This window comes from Daktulosphaira vitifoliae, unplaced genomic scaffold (assembly GCF_025091365.1).
Source record: "Daktulosphaira vitifoliae isolate Bord-2020 unplaced genomic scaffold, ASM2509136v1 Scaffold_4, whole genome shotgun sequence".
In the NCBI taxonomy this organism is placed as follows: Eukaryota; Metazoa; Arthropoda; class Insecta; order Hemiptera; family Phylloxeridae; genus Daktulosphaira; species Daktulosphaira vitifoliae.
Genome location: NW_026099575.1, coordinates 6,654,533 through 6,679,251, shown reverse-complemented (window position 1 = coordinate 6,679,251; position 24,719 = coordinate 6,654,533). Strand labels below are relative to the sequence as shown.

At 26.9% G+C, this 24,719-nt stretch overlaps 2 protein-coding genes across 5 annotated transcripts in view; both read right to left on the bottom strand.

Moving 5' to 3' along the window:
* Positions 1-224: 224 nt before the first annotated feature.
* Positions 225-24,719, bottom strand: part of LOC126904125 (uncharacterized) — a 27,513-nt gene continuing 3,018 nt past the window's right edge. The window contains exons 1-6 of one of the 2 annotated variants that reach the window (XM_050682856.1): positions 16,742-17,158; positions 15,455-15,979; positions 7,202-7,325; positions 4,090-4,323; positions 930-4,005; positions 225-867 (exon numbers count right to left, since the gene is read on the bottom strand). In XM_050682856.1, the coding sequence (XP_050538813.1) occupies positions 866-867; positions 930-4,005; positions 4,090-4,323; positions 7,202-7,325; positions 15,455-15,804 (3,786 nt within the window). In that variant the 5' untranslated portion in view covers positions 15,805-15,979; positions 16,742-17,158 and the 3' untranslated portion in view covers positions 225-865. Of the gene's footprint in view, positions 868-929; positions 4,006-4,089; positions 4,324-7,201; positions 7,326-15,454; positions 15,980-16,741; positions 17,159-24,719 lie in introns of those variants that run through there. The other variant, XM_050682857.1, reaches the window with a different exon arrangement.
* LOC126904129 (dynactin subunit 4-like) lies at positions 21,008-24,713 on the bottom strand. 3 transcript variants are annotated; one of them, XM_050682869.1, is made up of 2 exons: positions 24,577-24,713; positions 21,008-22,527 (listed from the first exon to the last, which is right to left on the bottom strand). In XM_050682869.1, exon 2 carries the CDS (start codon positions 22,506-22,508, stop codon positions 21,102-21,104), a length of 1,407 nt encoding a protein of 468 aa, XP_050538826.1. In that variant the 5' UTR covers positions 22,509-22,527; positions 24,577-24,713; the 3' UTR covers positions 21,008-21,101. The 3 variants fall into 3 exon arrangements, with proteins under 3 accessions (XP_050538826.1, XP_050538824.1, XP_050538825.1); XM_050682867.1 differs by lacking the exon at positions 24,577-24,713 and adding an exon at positions 23,440-23,572; XM_050682868.1 differs by lacking the exon at positions 24,577-24,713 and adding an exon at positions 23,256-23,400.

Here is a 24,719-nt window from a genome sequence, read left to right as displayed (position 1 = left end):
TTGTACAACATATAAACCTTAAGAGGTTTATATATATATGGATGTATATTTTGGATCCAAATTATTAAAAAAAATATTTTCCTACTATTAATATTATTTCTCCTGGTGATAAGTACTCATTTTATCAAATAACTTTTAAAAAAGTATTATTGAGACTGTTAAAATATAAATGTATTTGTAGTTTACATACGGTATTAATCTTTATAGTAAAAAATAAGGTGCAATAAAATTTGATTTTAATAAAAATATTTACTAACATATTAAAAAAATTGTAATACCACTCATATTTTAAGTATACTTAAATATTTAAAACCTATTTTTCATTAATATTAAGCAGGATGGAATCTAATTTAAATAAGTTGTATTTAAAAAAATGTTACATGAAAGTATAACTAAATTAATTAAAAAAGCCATTAATATTCAATTAAATACCAACAATTGTAATTGTTTTTTTTTTAAGTTCCATAATAGGACTTGTTTGCTGAACAACTTTGCAACATTACTTAAGAGGTAATTTTCATAGAAAATTTATAAAATAATTGGTAAGGAAAATATTTGATTACGATGAAATACTTTTTTATTTCTAATAATCATATAGCATGTTTCCTTAGAACAAATATTACATTGACATTCTTTAGTTTAGTTTAGTTTTATAAGACATGTTTACACTTCTAAAAGATGTATAATACAGATGAATTAAAGTATTCATAGGAACTTGATGAGATAATTTATAGTAATGAAACTGTTATTAAAGCATAGAAACCACTTTTAAAAAAAAAAGTCATTACTCCTTGGACAAGTTAAAATCTTCACGTTTCTACTTGATCTTAATGATTTTGAACAATCTCTATCATTACAGTATTTATCCTAAAAAAAATGGATAAACTCAAAATTATTACTATCACTTTTTATTAAAATTAAAAACTTACATCTGGGGTATGCATGTTCAACAGAATACATATTAGGTGAACCAGAAGCACTTGATACAGTTTTTCTTTCATCAGTTGAATTATCTGACCAATCAACAACATTACTACTTGAAATACAATGTACCATTGGTTGCCTGTTGTGTATATCAGAAAACGTTGAAGATGGAGACAGAGCAGCATCTAAGTCGGCAGTAACTGAACTTGAGGGCATCTCAACTTTTGTTGGAGGACTATGACCACTAACAGGACTTAATGTTGTTGTATCAGGTGGACTACCGACATAAGAATTACGATTAGTTGCAACTAATAAAGTTGATGTTGGAGAAATTTGTAGAACTTGTTGTCCAGCAGCAGTTTGTGTTGATACTGAATGTTTTGAAAATTTTGAACTTTTATCAGGAGTAGTGGTAGTTATAATAAAATTTCCTGAAGAGTTTGATTTTTCTAGAATAAAATTTCCACACAACTGTTTTTCACTAGAAGTTGGACTAGTAATAATAAAGCTTTGTGTTTTTTTTTCCGAATTTACATTATTTAATATGTAATGTGTACCAGTATGTTGCTTATCTTTTGGACTTAAAATAAAACCATGCTGCTTGTTGTCAGCTAAAATAAAATTTTGCCCTTGTTTTTCATTAATTAACAAATTGCTTTGCTCATTACTTTGTTGTCCAGATACCATTGTCATTTGCTGTTGAACTATAGTTGTATTTTGTTGAACAACTGTTGTATTATCTTGACTTTGTTGTACAGAACAAGGTACTACATGTATAATTTCATTTTGTTGCTGACTTCTATTCTGACTTTGATGTTGAGTTTGATTTAAATTAGCAGTCAAAATTGGACTTAGTTGTCCAACACTATTGACTATAAATTGATTATTTTGCTGGTGCCTTTGTTGTGTTTGAGCTGTTCTCAATACCATACCAGTAGGTAATATATTTTGTCCAGTATTTGCAAATGGTGTTAAAACATTTAAATGTACACCATCTTGCAATATAGTATTGTCTGTCATTACAACACCTCCAAGGTTTGTTGGAACAATAAATTGTTGAATTGCAGGAACATTATGAACAAGACTAACTGGCTGCAACACATTAGTAATAAGCTGTTGATTGCTATACTGAGTAGTTTTATTAGGTAGTATTAATGTTTGAACAACGGGTTGGTGATAATTTTGCTGAGGAGAATGTAACATTACATTGGAATTGCTCTGATTAGGGGAAATTTGAGGAGATTTACGTTTCTTGACATTATTTATTTTACGCTTGCAGTCTGGTGATGATAATAAATTAGAACTCCTGGGTGAAAATGATCCAGTGTCAACATTTCCAGTTGTAACTGTAAGTTGAGGCACTTGAACTTGATCTACTGTCATAACATTACCAGGTTGAAGTAGTAATGTTCCTTGAGTTCCTTGCAGCGTGTTAACTAAAACAGTGGGTTGCACTTGTTGCTGTACGGCAGAAAGAACTTGAGAAGTGTTTGGTGATTGAATTTTAGTTGATGCCATCATTAGTTGACCATTACTTGTAAATAAAATATGGCTTGGTTGTACATTATCCTGTTTTTCAGATGTAGGAGGTATTTGAATACTACTCACTACACTTTGCACCATTTCTAAAGGAGTTTTATTAGGAACATTTTGTTGTCCAACAGGTATTGCCTGTTCTTCTGAAGTATTAACAGTGACAACGGATGTATTAGTTCTACCAGCTAATACTGATGTAACTGTATTACAGCTTGCAGTTTTACCACTAGCCATAGTTGTAACATTTGTAGTGAATCTTGGCTTCTCAGGTTTTTGTAATTGGATAGGAGGAGATAATGGTGAGAATGAATTTGTACTAATTGTACTATTAAGTAAAGCAGTTTGTTGAGCTAAATAACCACTAGGATCATCCAAAAAGGAAGGATAAATGTTTTCTTCGGATGGTGATTTGGGTTTTTTACTGTAAATTGGTTGTTTATTCAACTGTTTAATTGGTTTACGAATTCTATCTTCTGCTCTGACATTGATATGAGGTGTTTGTGAATTAATAGGAGGCACTCGTTCTTCAACTAACTTTTTGGAGGTATCTTGAGTGACAACTTGTGTTGTTTGGTTATACTTATTTAATTGCCAAGGGGGTGTAGATTTATTTTGAGATGTTATAGAAGGTTTCATAGTAGTTTGAGTATTTTGGTAATCATTTTGAGATTGAGCTGACTTTAACTGAGGTACTAATGGCTTTATTTGTGAAGTCTCGATAGGTTTTTCCACAGTATTTTTATTAGGAATACATGTTTTACAATTACAATCTATGTGATGGCACTGAGATGGAGTATTAGACTCAAATTGATAATGTGATGTGAATTCATCGCGCTGTCCATTATTATTGTCTGGATAAGATTCTGTTTGATAATTGTTTTGATCTTGATACATTTGTTGGAAATACTGATGGTTGGTAGATCCATGATTTCTTGGTAGCTGTGGCTGAGATGTCTGTTGAAATGGATTCATTTGATTATCATAACTAGGATTTGGTTCTCCAGGATTACAATACTGTTCACAATGACTAGAACAATTAAAACTTTTTTGAATTCTTTGGCTATCATAATTACTATATTGCATTTGTTCATGTTGATACATATTGTTCTTGTGATAAAACTCTTGTGAATTAGTATCACAATTAAATTGATGGTGATTAGTTTGACAAGATAAATTTGGTTGAATAGTATCCATGTCATGAGATCGGTTAGGAGGAGAATTGTACCTTAAACCATTTCTATTAGTTTGATCATAATCTACTTCCAAGTTATAGTAATTATTTGGATAATGTGAGTGTCTAGAATTTTCGATATCTACACCTTGAATATTTAACATAGGAAGTTCTTGATTAGAGGATGGCGTAGTTCCTTGAGAATTAGGCATCATTGTTTGAGATGTAGACCTTACAGTTCCTTGAGAATTCATCAAGGTAGGTGAATTTTGAGTCATAATGGGATGCATTTGAGAATGTAATAATGAATCCGATGTTGAAGGATGAAATTTCACTTGATTGATGGTCTCAGCACAAACATCTGGCCATTGCATCTACAAAAAATATTAAAAAATAATAAAAACTCAATAAATTATTGAGAGAAAATCTAGTTCAAAAATTAATTTAAATTTGATTACCTGTTGAGAACCCATTGAATGTAAATAGTTTTCTTTTTCAATAGTATTATCACCATCATATGAAGGATATGAAAACTGTTGTTGAATACTAGACATTTTTCTCTTTTTACGATTATCAGCCAATTCATAAGAACTTTTTCCAAATCTATTATCAACATTGTTAAACATCATTTTCCTTTTATGATTACACAGATTTGTCATAATGTCTAAATCAGAAGTTGGTTTAGCTAACACCTGAAATTTTAGCAAAAAATCGTATTAAACATAATTCAAGGGTGTTCTCGCTAAATTTTTTATACATATATATTTCTTTGTTGATAGACAAGTGAGTAGGTGTGTCTTTTTTAATTTTAAATTCAAATGCGGAATTGTCAAGGTCTAAGATGGTAAATAGCTACGTTACGCCTAAATAATTATTAAGGCTCTTTGTAATAAAAATCAAGGTCGAGCAACACGCATTGTACGAATTCAAGTTTATTATAGATTTCTAGCACTTAATAATAACATTATTATCGAAGTTTATGGTCACATCTTATTTAAAAATTCAAAACTACTCAATAATGACTTCACAGAATTTAAAAAGAACTTAAAATATTAAAATCTATTTGATAATTTCATAGATAAGAAAACGATTAGATACTTACATTACGAAAAATTAAATAAAGACAAAAAAATCAAAGTGTATCAGTTATAATAATTTAGTTTAATCTGATTATTAAAATTTTGAGAACATATAAAAAAGGATCCTACATTAACCTTTGTTAGTATTTTTACTAATATTCAGTAAATACACAACACAAAATTTCACCCATAATCAAGTTGTTGGTGTCTAAACCTAGAATAAATTGTCTGAAGTTCAACAAAACCAACTTAAGTAAAAACTAATCAAGAATATCAAAGTAGCATGAATTTCAGAGAATAACCTAAATTTTATTAAACTAGAATTTTAAAGGGTTTCTAAAATCCTAAAAACTTAATAAAATAAAAAAAAAATTGAAATAAAAAACAATAGGGATAACAATCCAATGAATAAGGACCGTTTAATTAAATGGTATTTAGCAAAATAAATTTGATTTATTATTCATAATCATCAAGATAATGAATCGTATTGTTATTAATGCTTAATACTGAAAAGGAATTTAGAAACATTAGACAGAAAAAAAAAAATTATTTTTTTTTTACTTAGACTATGAGACAATATGTATGGAATTTAGTCTCTTCAGCTTTTATTATATTTAATATGTTATTTTTTTAATTTCGCACAAACAGATTATCCAAAATAAAATATTATTTTAAAAACCTAAATGCCAGTCAGAACTGAAAAAGATGACATATGTATGCGGATTAATGCCAATTCGTAAAATATAAATTTAAATACTTAAATTATTTGCTGGCGCTTGTTCTCAAACTATTATTAGCGTGTACGATCAGATACTCAACAATGAATATTTTGATCATATAAGTGTTCTTGGATAAATTCCAGAATAAATAATCAAAAAACACTAATATTTCACTAACTAATCTAAGTGTATAGAAAAAAAGTATAAAATTAGATAATTACAATTTCAAAAAAAAAAACAATGACGGGAAACAAAACAAACTGACCGTTTTGGTCTATCTATCACAGACATCTTGATAACACATTATTATTTTTTAATAATTTTTTACTTTCATAAAATGTACACTAAATAAATACGACCTTCGTATTACTTTAATTTTTTTGTAGTAACGTTAAATTTAATAAGAGTTGTGTAAAGTAATATTTCTAAAAGTGATTTAAACATCTCAATATATTAAATTTAAAAATAAAAAATCTAAGAAATAACAAAATAAATGCTTCAGTTATCACCTTAAAGTATTATGACAGTTATTCTAAAATTATAACAGATGTTACTTTTATCGTGTAATAAACTTTAATACTTGGTCAAAAAAAATGAGTTAGTGTTTGTCTATGTATGTAACCCATTCATAATGTTTATAAGTAAAACAAAACAAAACAATGTAAAATATTAAGTAAGATAAAATGATAATATCATCAATCGATAACAGGTTAACTAAAAAAGTAACAATTATTTTACTTGGGCCCCCATGAGTGCAACGTACAAATTAACTCCACTTGATAAACGCTTAGATATTATGATGAATCAACAGAACCGGTTGTACCGAAGCTCCATAACAAACCGGTTTATGAAACGCCTACAGCTTACACGGTTATGATATTTTATTGGTGCAACAATAAACAACATTTCTTAGTCGTTTATCATAAGTACAGAATAAAATTTTAATTATATAACTAGTTAAATTGTGTTTACATAGATTCAAAACGTTCGAAAATTATGTTAATACACGTTTTCAATTTATATAAAGATGTTTAAAAATGGACAGTCAAATATTATTAATAGACTAGTAGCTACTTTTAAGGAGGTCGATGAAATAATCTGAAAAATTTTATTAATACTATTGATTGTCTTGAATGTTAACGAAACAACAGGATGTTAAAACGAACATAATAATAATTCCATTAAAAAAAATAAATATTAATAAAACACGTTTGACAAAAGTCAAATAGAAAGATTAAACGAAAATTTTAATAAAGGGATATACATTTTATATATTAATTAATAAATGTAAATTGTATTAATTAAAATGATCTAATACCATAAAATATCATTTAACAATTGTTTTCAAACGTCTTTTATGTGATATTTTAAAAGAACACAATCAGAAATGAAAATGAAACAAGGAATTTTTTTAATTTATTTTTAACGATTTTTTTTTTTTTGAAATAATGATAAAAAAAAATTAGTAAAATAAGTAAGAAAATTTGAAATAAAAATAAACCATTTGATTGGTAGTTTGAGTATCACTGGCATGGCAATGAAATTTAGATTTTTTTCTATTACGAGAACCCAGAACAGCAGCTGTTTTAGTGAACAGGAAGAAAGAGTGTGATATAAAGACTAACCATAAGAGTAACATCTGCCTATAGGTTTCTCAGCAACGCTTATTATTAACACGCATAGAAGGGTGGACATTTTTTTCGTATTTAAAAGAGGGTCAAACATTTCCAACAAAATTATTTCCCAATAAGTATTATAGATGAATTTATTACCGTAACATCAAAATTGAAGACTTGTTCACTATGTAATGGACATTCAAGACCACACTTGCAGGTACCCTGAGTTTTTAAATAAGTCTTGACTTGATCCAAAGAATTTAGAACTGTATTGCTAGGACTGTAACATAATGCAAATATATACTTGATTAATTTCAAACATACTATAATAATTATAATAAATATTAATTATCGTTAAGAATACTAATGAATGTTAGGTGAATATGTTTCAAAGTAAAAATTTTAATAAATAAGAAAAATAACGGTGCATTTTTTTTTTTTTTTTAATGCATCTATTAAAAAACAGTAATCGTTGTTTGTAAAAAGGAAATACGCCTTATGGTCACCCCTGAACGTCACGGTTGAAATAACAAGAACCAACCCTCCGGGTGAAAGGCGTAAGTTATTTTTATACTAACACTTTGCATTTTATTTCATTATTAAAACAACTATTAAATAAAATTTCCTTTGTGCGCTTTCGAAGTAAATTCGATTCATTTCTTTTATATAAAATCAAATTCAACGAAAATATAACATTTGAAAGTCAAAACGATCACAACACCTACAACGTAATAAAGATGAAAACTGAAGTATAATACGTGTTATATAGATGAATATAAAAAACGAATAATTATATGAATGAAAAGTTTTAGACAAGAGTAAGAAACCGTAATATTTTTTTAAGAGTTAAAAATCTTAAATATGGGTTCTATCGTTAGACAGCCTAATTTTTAAACCATTGTATATAAAAAGTTAAGTATTTTATATGGGATTTGATATTATGTTTTTTTTTTGTATAAACTGAAGATAAACTTTTCTTGATCAAAAACGACGTATAAAATCGTTATTTAAATCCAGAACCCTAATAGTCCACTGTGCTAGGCCGGCGTAAGAGTATTCATTGGTGATTATTTATGAAAATATTTTTGCAAGTAAACTTAAGAGACAAATCAAAACGAAGCGATTTCTTCATAACAGGTTTGAATTACAAAATAAAAATCCTTTCAATAGAACCCAATTGCTTTGTTATTTGAAAAGATGCCTTTCATATGCATGTTATTGTGAGTACACTTCAAAACTGAAGTAATGCAATAAAAGTTTCACAATAATAAGAAGTTAGTACAAAGAAGGTGAAATATTCTAAAATTTTTCGTTTCAGCAACAATGTTTTAGCTATACTGAAAGAGAACATTATTTTTTATAATATACTGTTATTTGAGGTCAAGAGAAAAAAATGACAAAGAATAATGAATTACCTTAAAATAAATAGATAAATAAATAAATCTGTATATCCTCCACAATGTTATGTACTGTCAGCAATTGATAAATTAATTTGCTTTTTAATTTTTATTCCATCATAAACAAATTAAGAACTAAAACGTTGTTCTATAATAGCTATAAGCTAATGACTATTAATATTTTATTTTATACGAGAAAATATAATAATTAACTAAAATAATTTATTAATAAGGCATTATATGTCAAGTAGAGTAAATATGCACTCTATATCGATTTACAATCGCCAAAAATTAAAACATATTAATAGCCACCCATAATTAGTTATTTCAACCACTTTTTTTTTCCTAATAGGTAAAAATACAAACAAATTAAATATATTTATAAAATAATCTTTCTCACTATTTTTGACAACCTAACTATAGGGAAAGTGATCATGGAATAGTCGTGAAGTCGACCGCATCAACCAATTAAATGAGGTCTAATAGTCACGACATGACAGTCTCGGACAATATTAACATCACGATTTCTTATGATAAGAAAGAAGAGTAACATGAAACCTTGAAGTAAACACAAGAGAGTCAAAATTAAATTAACATTTTATTCACTACAATCGATATTGTCAAACTATTGGATTAGAGTGAAATTTAAATATTGATAATTCTTAGAGATCATTATATTATTTAATTCGATAAGTAATTAGTAATTAACCGTGTATAATAAAATACCAAGACCAAAATAAAATGTTAATTTAGGTACGCTTATTTGCTCGTTTGAATTGAAATGAATTAATTATTCATACAAGAATTATGTATCAATAATTTACTTTATAATTATTTGCAAATTTTCCATGCGATAAACTATAAAACCGGTAGAATATTAAAAAGTTATTTATGTCCATTTGTTTATGACTAACAAAAATTGATGAAATACGTACGATTTTTCAAAACCGAATTATTAAAAAATATTGTGCAATATTTTTTTTTTTTAAAGGCTCGCTTAATTTTAATAATTTTATTCTTGCGAAAATCGGGTAAAAAAAAAAAAAGACAACTAATATTGAATAATTATTAGATTATCAGGACGATAAAATATTGTGCAGCATTGTAAGAAACTCTTGTTAATCTTAATCACCTACACAGCCCACGGAACATGTACAAAATATTTAACACGAAATCGTTGCCACGATTTCTCCGTCACGAGTTTTACGACGGAAAAGATGTAAGGCAATAAGGCTGTCGTGAATCATGATTAAACAATGCACTAAAGCTTACAGTGAAAGGTTTAACGATAACAACGCATGTAGTACATTTGGTTAACATTTTTGTTTTGTTCATAAGTGAAAGCGTGTCTATATATGAATATAGACTACCGAATGTTTTCTAAAAATAAAAATCAATTATTGACTTAAAAAGGATGGCACACCATCCAAACTTGCAGTCGGTAAAAATTGATGTAAAATAAATTAAGTCGAACCAGACCGGCGTGTACCATTATAACAAAAACAATCCGATTTTTTTTTTTTTTTACTTTTATATGTATACTATATTAAATCAAGTTTATTTTAATTATTAGCGATGTGACGAAATATTTTAATTATTTTATGGAATCCTGGCAGTTCGGTGGGTTTAAATTTCAATTAACAGATGTTTGTGCTTAAACGTTTTTCAAATGAAAATCGTGGTTACCCGATAAAGATGGGAAATAAAAATATTTTTTAACTACACACACAGTTGTAACAACAAATGTTTTGCGTTACGGCTTATTTCAAAACATTTAAATTTCACCTCATAATTAATCCATATTGAAGAAAAATCGAAGCCTATGAATAAAACTACATTGTTCTCTCCGTATTCTTGGGATCGAGAGGCATATCAAGTGTGTCCAAACTACTCTAATTTGAACACTACCTAATTAAATAATCGCCAAGGGGATAAAAGTTATCACTTTCAGATGGTTATAAATTAATTTATTTTATTACTATAGTTCAAGATCAACGAAAATAAAAAATACTAGTTTGATGAATGATACAAGTGGTGATGATACTGAAGTATCTGATAATTTTTAAAATAATATAGTTATCTTAATGACCTTGCTGTCACTAATAAAAAAACATTGAAAATAGCCTTACTACACCCATTCGACTTAAATTCAAAAATGAATAGATACACAAAAACGTTTATTTTAAGTATGAAGTTTCGATATTTCTTTTTACGATACGCACTGATTTTCCAGCCTCTTTCAACACGGACCGGTTTACAAACACGCATTCTTCCTTTACTCCTCTCTTATAGATGAAAAAAAGCGAACGATTAAGTGGTCAGTGCCGGTAATATTGCACTAACAACAGCTATTATACAACTTATACGAGTGCGTTTGTGTGCACTAAGGAGTACAAAATACAACCGGTTTTTTCATCACTTTTTTCGTTCTTAGTGCATAATATGCACTGATTATTATTAACTACCGCTTACCGGCTCAAATCATTGTTTGCGGAACCAGACAGCGTGCCGATAACGGAAGAAGCAAACTGATAAAAGGTCGTTAAAGAAATTAATTCGCATTTACCAGCTACAAGGGTGAAAGCGCTCGAGTTGATTGCGCGCAATGGACACAGCTCTTTTAATACTAAACATCAATAAAGCGCATTAAACGACGAGGACGCAAGGGGGTTTATCCGGGCAAAAAGTCACCAGGGGGTGGAAAGAGGTGGCCGAGCAGATGAGAAGCCATCTCTATTGGATCAAATGTCGTAACATTACATAACCCAAAAGAAATCCTGGAACGGGCGAGAGACGGCAGTGGTGGTCGCGCGACTGTATTCTTCCGAGAGAGTAAATCAATAAGACAGACACGGAGGCGACGATCACACCGGGTGTAATCGCTCGGGGCTATAAATAAAGTTCGAACGGAAAGGATAAACACTTTATCATTCGTTTACATAACTTGGTTTTTAAGAACACGTGAAAAATATAAATAGATTTTCGTTTAAAATTATCTCCTCAGCGCAAAAAAAAGTTCATTAATAACAATAACAAATTATGCTACTAGTGAACATTAAACGTTGATAAAAAAAAGTTATTTTACAACTTAATTAATTTACATAGAAAGTTTTATGGTATAATTATTAACTTGTTAATTATCATTTCACAATTTGGCAGTTAACTTTTATGTTATAAAAAATTATGTTCAGAGAGAAGCAATTTAAAGGTTTTTGTAATGAATCATTAAATCATGTGTAGATTTTTGAAAATAAAATTTTAACGACCGTTATAATAAATATAAAATCTTAATCAAATTATTTAATTGTTAGACACTATATTTAAGAGTTAAAATTTTATAAAAACCATTAAACAAAAAAAAATTGTTTTGATTCATACACGATAACACTAACAATTTGAACTACGCTTTAATAAATTTAATGACACATTCATAATTAATAATTATGAATTACACTAATATTTGCACTTAAAAGATTATATATAGAAATACATAAGCAACTATTACAAACTTAGAAAATTTTCAAAATAACTACATAAAATTTTAATTTTGACAAAAATTTAAGATATTTTCAACTAAAAATTAAAACCTGTAATTATAATTTTTTTGGTCAATTATTTTTATGAGAAATAAATATTAAATATAAAATAATATGATAATAAATAAAAAATATTAAATGTTCTTTGAAATTTAGTTAATGTTTGTTTACAGTAAAAAGCTTAAATTATATCAAATTTAACTAAATGACTCCAATGTTTTTTTTCCAGTGTTTAAATGATTTTATCAAACCCTTAGGTGCTAACAAATCCTTTAAAAGTTGCTGAAACGTTTGGAGAGGGGAAGAAAAACGACCTTAATACAACATGACGTCATTCTGGACGCTTCCCACCAGCGACAGTGGTTAATTGATTCGGTTAGTCAGTAATCAATACAATCCTAAAGGAACAACTACCTGCTGACGATTCAACCCTAAACTTGTTAAATGAACGACTAATCATAAGAACTTCAATTCTTTATCAATGAAAAAAAATATTTACTTATTCGTCAAAATGTTATAATCAAAAATACATCTAAAGTTCTATTTACGAAAAGTATTTATTCATAAAAATGAAATCATTAGAGTTAACACATACAAAACAACTTTTATTGTATAAGCTAAAAAATAAAAAATTCTACTTCTAATGCTATTTCAAACTTAGTTCACTTGTTATCCAAATTTTAAAACTGTTATTTAGTAAGTGACCACGAAATTTTTTTTATGTTTCACACAATCATGTATTGTTTTTTATTACACAATTATAATTGAATAATGAAAAAACACATTTTCTACAAATAAGAAATGTTTATTATTTTCAATAACTATAAAAAATGTTTAACGTATAGCAAAATTTTTAATTAAAAATTAATTTGTATTATTTTAGAAATACTATTATTTTATAATAATTATTATCATAAAATAATAATTTTAATACAATAAACAAAAATACTTTTTTTCACGAAATTTTAAATAATAATTTTATTGAATCACCTCGAAACAATCAAAAGTTTACTTATTAACAATAAAAAATTCTGTTATAAACAAATATGTTATGAAGCTGTCATCAATGGCAATTAACTCATTCGCTATTAACAAACTTAATTAATATTTATAAGCAAACTAGTATCCGAGGAAATCGTAGAATATCGTATAATATTTTATACTTGAAATATGTTTATTTACTTTTCTAATGATTGTCTTTAACCCTCGACCACCCAATAAAATATTCATTTTTTTGTCAAAAAACCAATTATAAGCTACATTATAAAATTAATGCACCTTTTTTTCATTGACCGTTTGAGAGTTAAATCATAGCTTTAAAAAAATAAATATCTCAAGAGAAAGTTTAAAATAAAAAAATCGTCGTTTTTTTTTTAACAACATTCATAATGACATTTTTACGAATATTCACGCAATGGTGTATATGAAAATGAGTTCAGAAGACACTAGTTTTTTAAGGAAAAAAAGAGTCTAGGATTATTGACATCAATAAATCGATAAAAATGACATGTAAAAAGTTTTTATTTAAACTTGAATTTTTGGAAAGTTCTGTTTCAATGAATTCTAAATTAAATAAATCGAAACTTAAAATAAATACATCGAAGAATTAAATATATCTTGTTTTTTTACATAATTAACAAATAGTAATAATTTTATTAATATTACTAATACGTGAATGAAAAATAGATTATCGTATAAGAAGTAGCAAAAAACAAGACCTTTATACTAAGGTAAACCTTGGGATAGGGCAATAAACCTTCTACAAGGTCTACGGAAGTTAAATTTTCATTGTATAAGGTTATTGAAGGTGTACAATTTTTTTATATAATACCTTTCAAAACATCTTGAATATTTAGTTATGTTTTTTTTCATATGTAATTTCATCTCATTGCAAACTTTAATATTAAATTTTGAACTAAATTTTTATTTATAGAAATTTTCTTTAGTCTGGAAAATGTTTACTATATTAACAATTTTTAATAACTATAGCTATTAAAATTATGGTTAATTATATGTATTTTTTGACCTGTTGTATAACACGAAATTACAATTAAAACAAACACCCATGCTTTATAAATTTATTTTGTTCATAAAAATAGCTAAACGTAAATTTTTTGCTAGGAGATTCGAATTGATAACAAATTATTCAGTGTTTTAAACTCGCATTAATTAATGCTTAATTTGTAGCTGTTACTTCACATTTGGCTTCTATAGTAGTCACATACTTTTTTTTACACGAGTTACATACATAACTGGATAATTTACAATGTTAGGGTCTAATTTTGAGGGTAAAAGAACCTCCAAAAAGGACAATAACCCAGGTGTTTTTTCATTGTATTCTACAAAACTGGTGTATTTCAGTGGAAAAGACGCAACCCGTATAATAATTTAGACACCCTATGGCGTAATATATTATTATAGGTCAGATTTTTGTCCGACTTAGTGGCGGTATTCTTAATAAAGCCTACCGAAAACTCACCAGGGTAGTTCGGGTTCATTTTAAAGGATTTTGTCAAAGGCGTAACTAATCGTGACACCATTGCAATTTCTGGAAAATTAGGACGATAAAAAATGTCAATCCTTTTGTAGCTCTTTAAATATCATGATTTATTTGTTATTTAGTTAAGTCTTTAACCATTTTACTAAAATCATACTGTTTAGTTAATAATAAAATAAAGTATAAACAATGAGATAATATTTCAACTACAAAATAAATCGAATTTAAAATGCAATTTTTATGATTATGAAGTTTAATCGAAATAAAATAATAGTCATTTTTAAAAAAGGCAAAATTTTTTTTTTAACTTTTCAGACAAGAAGACATTTTTTGCAACGTTTTAAATTAATCAGTTATAATCATAATATCAAAAATATAGTATTGTTCAAAAGAAAATGAGAAAAATTGTTCAACATAACATGTTTACAATTAAAAAATAATAATTGTAGTATGAAAAATATAATTTACTACAGAGATTACTATGGACCTATTCAACAACAATTATAATTATTAATACTATTCCTTTCTAATCTAACTCTAAAATTTAAAATTAATTATGTGTAAAAATACAAAATGTAAATGGAAAATTAAAATAAATAACCTTCTATATAATAAAAGTTGAGTTTATTACAAAAAAATCTATTAGGGGTTAAGACCAATAGTATCTGAACCCTTCCGTTTCTTAAATAAAACTAATTAATAAATCTCCATATAAAGATTTGGAGTTTAGTATCAGGAACCATCAGAGTCCCTATTAAAATATTTAAAATATTGATAAAATATTATTTAAGCTATACATTAGGATTTTTGAAATTTAGAAAGTTGTGAATAACACAAAATAATCAACTTTTTAGCACTTAATACATTANAAAGTTGTGAATAACACAAAATAATCAACTTTTTAGCACTTAATACATTATAATTTAAAGTTTTTATATCTATGGCTTTCCACAATAAAATATGTATTATTTAAACTAACCTTATATAACAAATTTCTCCACTATTGCTAATTCGCTTCCATCCACTTGGTACAGTAATAGAAGATACATAAGCAGCTGGAGTAGAAACTATACTACTTGAAATTTTAGCCACAACAGTAGAACTTGAAACGTTATTTAATTTGTTAAACTCAGTGGATGCAATTTGATTATATTCTGACAAATTGCAGTAATTATTAGGCTCTTGGTTCATGCTAGCGGCAGCCGCCGATTGAGCGACGACGCCATGATTACAAGATAAACTATTACACGAACACCGATTTTGGGCGCTCGAAATGGTGTACAGAAGCCCAGCTGAACGCAGTGGCTGGTCGTTTGATTCGGTCGTCATGCCTTATCAGATGACCAATACTAAGTGTGGAAGGGCATAACGAGGCATTTTGCATATTTTTCATGGAGGCTTTCCTTTGTCCAAAAATTCTATTATAATGACCATCACTGCCAAAAAACAATGAAAAGAAATTGTTGACGCATGGCAGATTTTCCAAACGTACACCTTTGAGTTTCTTTAAAAAAAATCAAGAAAAAAATAAATATTTAATAAGTTTGTTTAAGAGCATAAAATGTGGTAAAAGACATAATTCAAAATGTACAGATTAATAGATCAAATATTTTATGTCCAAAATCAATTAAATTAATTAAATAATAATATATAAAATTTAAAGTCATTTAAAATTAAGTCCATATAAAATTAAAAACAATTATAAGTTCACAACAATTTTTAATACCAATATTTATTGTCTAATGTAATTGAATCAATTTTTTTTAATCAAAAGTTGTCTTTATTTTATTAAAATGTTAAAATGAACTACATAATTTTACTAAAAAAAAGTTTAAATAATAATGGTGATTTAAAATACTTAGTATTATTCTATGATCTATAGATTGGAGAACAATATCTGTAATTTTAAATAATTTATAATTTGTAAGATTAGTTGAAATTAATTCAAAATATTTCTATAAGTCTTTTAATAATGAATTAAAAATTAACTTGAATAAAAAATAACATCAATGTAAAAAATTTAATTACAAATAATATACATAAGAATGAATGACTGAAATATTTTACATTAGATACCCTTGCTTAATTCAATTAAAAAAATGGAAAGTAATAATTTAATGAATAAAGAAATGTAAACATAAATTTTATGTTTGATATTTCAAGAACTATTATTAAACAAATTAAGGATAAAGGTTTCAAATATTTTTATTTATTAAGGTCTATTTTTAAGTTTTTTAACTTAACAATATTTAACTAATTATATTACCTGCATGACTTATGACATTCATCAAAATAATTGTTAAAATTTTACAAAATCCAATACGAGAAATGGGTTTACTATTGATTTAATCTTTTATCATAAAAACGAAAACACAAAAAATGAACTTTCACAACACACACCGGATACTTATTTCAAATAGAACAAAATAAACACTTAAACACAAGTTTTTAGACTTTCGTATAACGATACACCATCGACCGGCGTGAAAAATTCGTGGAACGTAATCGAAAACTATGAGAATGAAGATTGTTTAAGATAAGAGTAACGAACAAAATTTTTGAAGAGAGAAGACCTATATAAGAAGGTATACACCTAATAAATAAATTACTTATTAACTAAATTGTGTACAGTGACGCCAGCCAAACGTACTTACGATGGGGGGCAAGACTGACGTTGCTGTTAGTATTATGTGCGTACGGGTGTGCGCATAGACGACCTTCAATGCAATACTACATTAATGCTCCCGGTGACAAGCATGAGTACTACTCAATAAGGCCGCGTTTTCACTGGGATATCATTACATTAAAATAATTATCATTAATGAATAAAAAAAAAAGAGTTTAGTTTCTAACTAAAAAATATAATAAATATCTAACATTTTCATTAAATAAAACATTAAAAAATGTTGTTATGTAATAATAAACTTATATCACTACCTGTACACTAGATAAAAAGAGTATTCAGTAATTAAGAAAACAGGTCAGTTGTTTCAAGTAAAAAGAACAATAGAAACCCGATTCCTTACTTACAAAACACCTTATATCTTAAACATATTTACAAAATGTCCGCAGTATGGCAAAGGAGCAGTTTTCTGACCTGAACTTTTTGCTCGGTCAATTACTACAATTGATCAATTGTAGTATATTATAAAATTTTGCAAAATAACATTTTTTTTAATTAAAGAAAAAAAATTATTTTACTTATATAATATTATGAATGCCAGGAGTAAGAGTATTATTTTGAAGATTAATGACATGAAGGTTTGGTGTTTATTAGATTTGTATTTATAATTTTTTTCTGTAAGGCCCATAGTCGATAAAATATTTTTGAAGGTGTCATTTATATTTCCTACTTGCTCTAAAATTCTCTAAAATTACTATGTATTTAACAACATTTATATATTTTTTATTTTTGGGGAATAATTCATTATTTGACAGGGGGCTAAGCTCCTTCTTATTGCTGTTATGACGAAACCTTCAAAAAACCGCGCTGCCCTGTCACCCCTTCAACCTTGGGTCTGTTAAAGCAAAATATTTAAAAAAATATTTTGCTTTCTATTAAAAATATTTACTGACGCTCTTTTATATCTAAGATTTTTAATAGGTAGTAAGTCCATGAATGCCATTCGACATGAGTATAGTCGCAGCTAGAGTTTTATATTCGGAGGACTAAATTTATTTCTTCACAATCCATAAAAGCAAGCAAATAATATTTAATATAGCTCAATTTTATTTTATTGTTTTCCTAAAATGTAATTATTGTTACATTTATTTAAAACAAAATAATTTAGCGATAATATAAAGGTTGTACAAATGTTATGTTGAAAATTTATTTATATTATGATTGTAAAAACTTTATTATGTATTAATACATAATAAAATTTACATTTTTCAACTCATTTCTTAGGTTTAATTGGAAGTTTAATTAATTAATTAAACATATTATTCGTGAAAAGCTTTAAAAAACAATCTAGAATAGAATAACTAGAAAATTGAATTTTTAGGAACTTAATGGTGGGGGGGGGGGGATGGTAAAGCCCCTTGTGATACTTTTTTCAGTTAAAATCGTGTAGACGAGAAAAATCCTCACGTTATTTCCTATCTTATTTATGTATAATTTTATAATTATTACTCTAATCTTTATAATCAAAAATTGTACTTCAAAACTTATTTTGAAAATTCAATTTTATATTAAAAATTAAGCACAGTGAGAATGAGTATAGATGATCTCTAACAGTGAAATTACTATCTAAAAAACTCTTCAATGCAAATCTGTAGATAGTGTTTAATTTTTAAAAGGAGTTATTGAGTTGTTTCAAAAGCAATAAGAACTATTTCCCTATTTATATCCTGATTACAAGTTTTTATGATTAATAAGTATAATACATGAATTCATACTTATAATAGTTATTAAATTCAGTATAACATTGATATTTAATAATCCAGTATTGTAATATTTACAGAGAAATTATTAGAGGTTATAATTTGTTGTATACAGAGTGATTATTTTAATATTAGCCACTCGACTTCTCTTAAAATAATAATTATAATAAGACAATTCTTTTTGGTATATTTTCGATTTTAACAAGATATATAAAATTTTATCTATACTATGGTATTTTACTAGGTTCATAGAACTTTTTCATGGGTGGGAGTTTTTTACAAACCTGTTCGATCGAACCAATATCGTATCTTTAATATGAAAATATTTCTCAATATTATTCTTATAATAACAACAACAATAATTGAGAAGTGTTTTCTTTATACAATCAGCAATTAATGTTTAACTTGGATACGAAGCAAAGAAGGTATTAATTTTATCATGATGTATTTATATTTTTGTGTGTGTGTGCGTCTGTCACTACTTTTTATCAACTCTCACTGAACCGATTTTTCTCAACGACATGTCAAAAGATCACAAATTGATTTTAGTCATACATTCTTAAAAATTGATAATACTTGCGTCGTTCTTCGTTAAAAGTGGAATTCCCCAAAATATTACTATTTTTAAAATTAGTAAATTTCGACATTTAAAATTTCGACATTTAAAATTTCGAGCAAAAAAGTTTAAAAACTTTTTTGCTTAAAACTGCCATAATTTTTTTACAAAATAGATAAATCAAAAATATTTTTTTTTTATAAATACCTTATTTATTTCCCTTAAGTATATTTTTGAGAATCGTTAACCTGCCTAAAGAGGGGATTCAAAATAGCAACTTTTACACGAAAAGTTAACTTTTGAATACTGTGTCCTTTAAACATATGTTAAATTAAAGCTTATATTAGGTACTATAAATTTTAAAAAAATTGTGTTCAACGACTTGCATTCTATTTGCAGATGACTGTCTTTAAAAAAAAATATCCTATTTTTGTGTTATAATGTTCGATGTTATATTTTCAACATTAAATTAAAGAGTACTGCGTAGTGATAAAAATAACTGGCAGATAACAACTTTGTACCAGTATTTTAGAACTTAATAACTATTTATAGCACTGAAGGTAAGTGAAGCACAGAAGCTGCATTTTTATCTCTATATTATTTTCGACGTCAATATTCCTCCCTCCCAAGTACAAAAATGTTAATAAGTTCTGTAATATTAGTCCAACAATTGTTTTCGACCAGTTATTTTCTTAATTAGACTATTTTTTAATCTATAAGCTAGTTAAATATGTATGTCACCTTATAAAATAAAGTTGTTATACTTATAAGATATAAAAGATAAATAGTAAAAGTATATCAGATAAAAGAGTTATGTATGTATACACTATTTACAAAAAAAAAAAATGTATTAATGGTATAAATACAATTGATACAATGTATGTATCAATATGATGATACACATATTTTGAAATAAGTCATGGTAATTTAATGTTGAAAATGTAAAACGAATTTTCTTAGTATAATTATTATTTTAAGAGTAATGGTGTAATGACTATTTCTAAGATATTGGTAAAATAAAAGAAAAATTGTACTACCCCTCTAATCGAAATTAAAACTGTCCAATTTTTTTAAAAAATACACCATTAAGGAATAATTTTTTTTTTATGTATTACAGTAATTTTAGAGCCACGAGTGTATTTATCTTGGATGTTTCATAAATGTTATGGATTATATATATATATATATATACATAAATGTATAACTATTATAAAAATTGATAGAAATTTTACTGTATTGATTTTAATAAAAATTTTAGGGAATTTAATGTTTAGTAATTATATAGATTTAATATTGTCAAGTTAATGTAAGATAACTATATTTCTTTTTTTATAATATTTTATTATATTGATAAAAATTACATTAAAAAGAGTCAAAACCGCCCTTTTCTGAATTGATAAATTTATAGATGTAAAAAATATATGCTTTATCTTATTTTTATACAATGAACAAGACATCAAAATAGTTACAATTTATGTTAAAGCTTCAAGTAAACTTTTAATATAAAATACATTTGTATACACAATTACAAGTTATTCAACTCTAAATTTATTAATCATATAATTTTTATATGAAAAAATAAAATAACAAAACTTTGTTTAACTTTAGTTTTATTTAAACTTATAAATGGTTTTGAAAAAACTATTATGAACCAGTAAAATTATAGCTTGTTTATAAAATTATTTAACTAAATATTAGATGGTAAATTCAAAACAATTTTTAATGGTACTAATACACTTTGTGGTTGTTTTGGCAAGGTTGCAACATGTGGAATTGTGTCTAAATATGTGAAATTCATAACAAATCCCACCTGAACATTAGCTTTTATTTCTTCATTATCAGGGATTTGAATTTCAAATTTCAAAGCGACCTTATTTCCTTTTCTCCAAGAGATATATTTTGGGTCATCAATATCAATATTTACTTCATTTGTATCATCATACTCAGCTGTATCATCTCTGGCAGCAATTTTAATTTCGCCTTTAGGAATAACAATATCATTTATTAGGCTTAAATTTATATTGATTGATTCAGGTAATTTTTTTGGTGGTATTTGATCATCATTTTCAAGTCGCCTGGTTTCTTTCACCTCATTAATAGTTGACAAATTTAATTTTTCAAAGCTCACAACTGTTAAAGTTTGAGCAGGATTACACAATTTTAAAATTAATTGACTCACTTTTCCTGGTTGTAAAGGATCACATTTAATCACTTTTATCTCAGGAACATGATAATAAGCTAAGTGTTTTATTTTAAATTTCACAGCATTATATTCCGGTTTTACAACATTATGTTCACAAACTCTACAACGAAGTGAATGTTTTACATGAAGATGTTTACGTATAGGATATAGATTATCAATATTTTCATCTTGAAAATCTGGAGTTGCAAATCGTTGTTCTAAAGTAGAAATATTCTTAAAATCTATATCAGCTTCAAAAATATCATTTGGAAGTTCAGGGACATCTTCTACAGCTTCAGCTAAACTAAGCTGAGGTGTATTGATTGTATTCCCATCTAATGGAAAATTTGGTAAACCAGCACGTTTCCTTGCCATCATAGCATTCAAACCAAATTTTTCCAAAAAATGCATATAATTACGCCCATAGTTTTTGGTACTCTTTTTTTGCTTATCAAAAATTTCTTTTAATGTCAACGATTTATAGTAATTTATGAGTTCGGTAATTCGAGCTTCATTTGGATTTTTGTAAATAGGCCAATTACCTGATGAGGTTGGTTGATCCGGAACAATAGGTTCATGTGATCGCCAATTACAGAATAGACAAAGTAAATAATACAATTTCTGAGGGGGTTTTTTTGGATCTGTTTGACGAGAATAAGATCTTGTTGAAAGAGTATTAAAACATCTTGGGCATTCTAAACAAGAAGCACAACGATTCTTTTTATGCTTAGCTTCAGTAGAAGAAAGATTTTCAAAACAATGTGGGCAAAATGTAGTATCTATTTCATGACTTACACAATAATCACATCGCAGTGTTAAACAATGACGACAAAAAAATAAATCAGGTAATATTTTCAATAAACCACAAGTGCAAAAAGACATAACAGTCTTTTGAACCATATAAACTGCCATACTTGATTCTTAGGAATTTCTAAAAATTATAACAAAAAAAATATTAAAAATTTTCTTAATTGACTAATATAATCATACAGATAATGTAATCAAAATTAATTATACCTAGATAATCCACCATTCTTTCATTGATCAACTCCCTAGTACAGAGGTTCTCAAAGTCAAATGAATCACGGACCCCCATCTAAAGACCTAACCCTGATATGTGTTCGCGGACCCCTGGGGGTCCGCGGACCACACTTTGAGAAACTCTGCCCTAGTACATCACATATGAATACCTAAATGTATTCATATGTCTACTATTTGGGAAACCAAAATAATAATCAAAAAATGTAGGGAATCAAAACCTACCATTTTAAACTTATGAAAATATCTAATCCCTACAGATCATTTTTTACATCCTTCTATTTCCCAAGCATAACATGCCACAAATGGTAATGGCCCTCTTTCACATGTTAAAAAGTCAAAGATGGTTCTTGGTTAAGCCAATGACGGATATTTCTGGCTTTCAACAGAAAATATACATCACCAATGAGAAAATCACAAGAAAAATGTTTTGGTTCCCTAAATCAAATCCGGTACCCTGTGCGTCAAAATATATATTTCAACCTACTATGAACAGGCTGACTCTTATCTAATTTCTACAGATAATTAAGATTATTAAGTTAGATTATTATATTTTTGATTGCATACAATACAGTTATAAAAAATAAATTAACCAGTTAAATAAGTTTATCATATATTTACATGTATTTATTGATATTAAATAAATTCAGTATGTTTTAAATAAAACGTCAGTCTTTCTTTTATTCCTTATTGTTTAATTAAAAAAATAATGAAATAAGATCATTACACGTAAACAATATTTAACGTAAAAAATCATTATAATTAATATATGAATTTATATATATATATATATATGAAAACATACATTACTATTTCGTTTTTTGAATTTATATTAAACTTTTTTTTTTAAAAACCATAATAATTTGAGATAATAAAGTTAAAGAATAAGTAAAAAAGATTCAGTTGTAGTTATCAATTATTTAATTTATTATCGTGTTTAGAATAGACAATTACAGTCATAGGCTTATACATCTAGACGGAACATTCGATTTGATAACGCATATGAAGTAGGCGGAGTATATTCCGAGGACAGTAGTGATACCACAATGGGTTTTCTCTAAATAACTATTCTCGGACTCGATCGTCTCTTTTACTCTTGTAAAAATAAAATATGCAAAATCTCTCCAATTTCAACGACCGCACTTGCAGTTCTCCAGGATAATGTTCTGTCTCGACGTAGAAGTCTATGATGGTTACAGTGCATGCAACATAAGTTATGAAAAATATAGTTATTTTTTTAAAGGGATGTGTTTGAAATGAACTTCAAGGAGTATTGAAAATATGCACGGGAGATTTTACGTATAACAGGTCCAAACGCAGCTACTCGAACGTTCTAGAATTTAGTTTGCCTACTCATTCGATCAAACGTATGGACGGTCTTTCTTTATTCGTTTTGGTTACCCAAGAGTTGTTCTTTGTACAAATTGGATAGCGCGTGTTGTTTCGCATCACACAAAGAAAGCAAAAATTCTCAATATCTCGGTATATTATTTAGTCGATTGTTGAAATCTTAAAATATTATCGGGACATTGGAAGTAAGTAAATCTTTCCTGTATTTCCTTATTAATATAGATTCAAAGTTACATCATGCTATAACCATCAAGGGTGTCTCGTTAGGAATCTTGCAGCCGCATTACAACAGCTGACCCTTAATGCACATGAATTTTTCTCAATCGATATTGGTATTTTCTTTTAGACATAATTTTTAGTATTTTAAAAATTCGCCATTTTGTTAATTATTATTTATAAGTTTACAATTTTATTCTTTTTAGTAACTTGTTAATTATAATTTAGAGTTAAACTTGTAATGATCGTACGTTTTTGGGATTTTGAACATCCAACTTATTTTTACATGTTATATAGTTAGTATTTTTGTGTTTAACAATTAATGTACTATTTCATTAAACTATGAATTGAGAGGTTAGAATTACTCTTTACTCACGATGTTAGATTGATTAGCATTGGTTTATATATTTAAATAGTAGTCTTAAAAAATGTAACTTCTGATGTTGGTTTCATAACTTAATATTTCAACTGTATAATATGAGAAATTAAAAAAAACATTCAGACTATGAGTACAGTTTT

Bases quoted from the DNA above. Each gene is read 5' to 3' on its own strand.
- LOC126904129 (XM_050682869.1), bottom strand. From the start codon at position 22,508: ATGGCAGTTTATATGGTTCAAAAGACTGTTATGTCTTTTTGCACTTGT.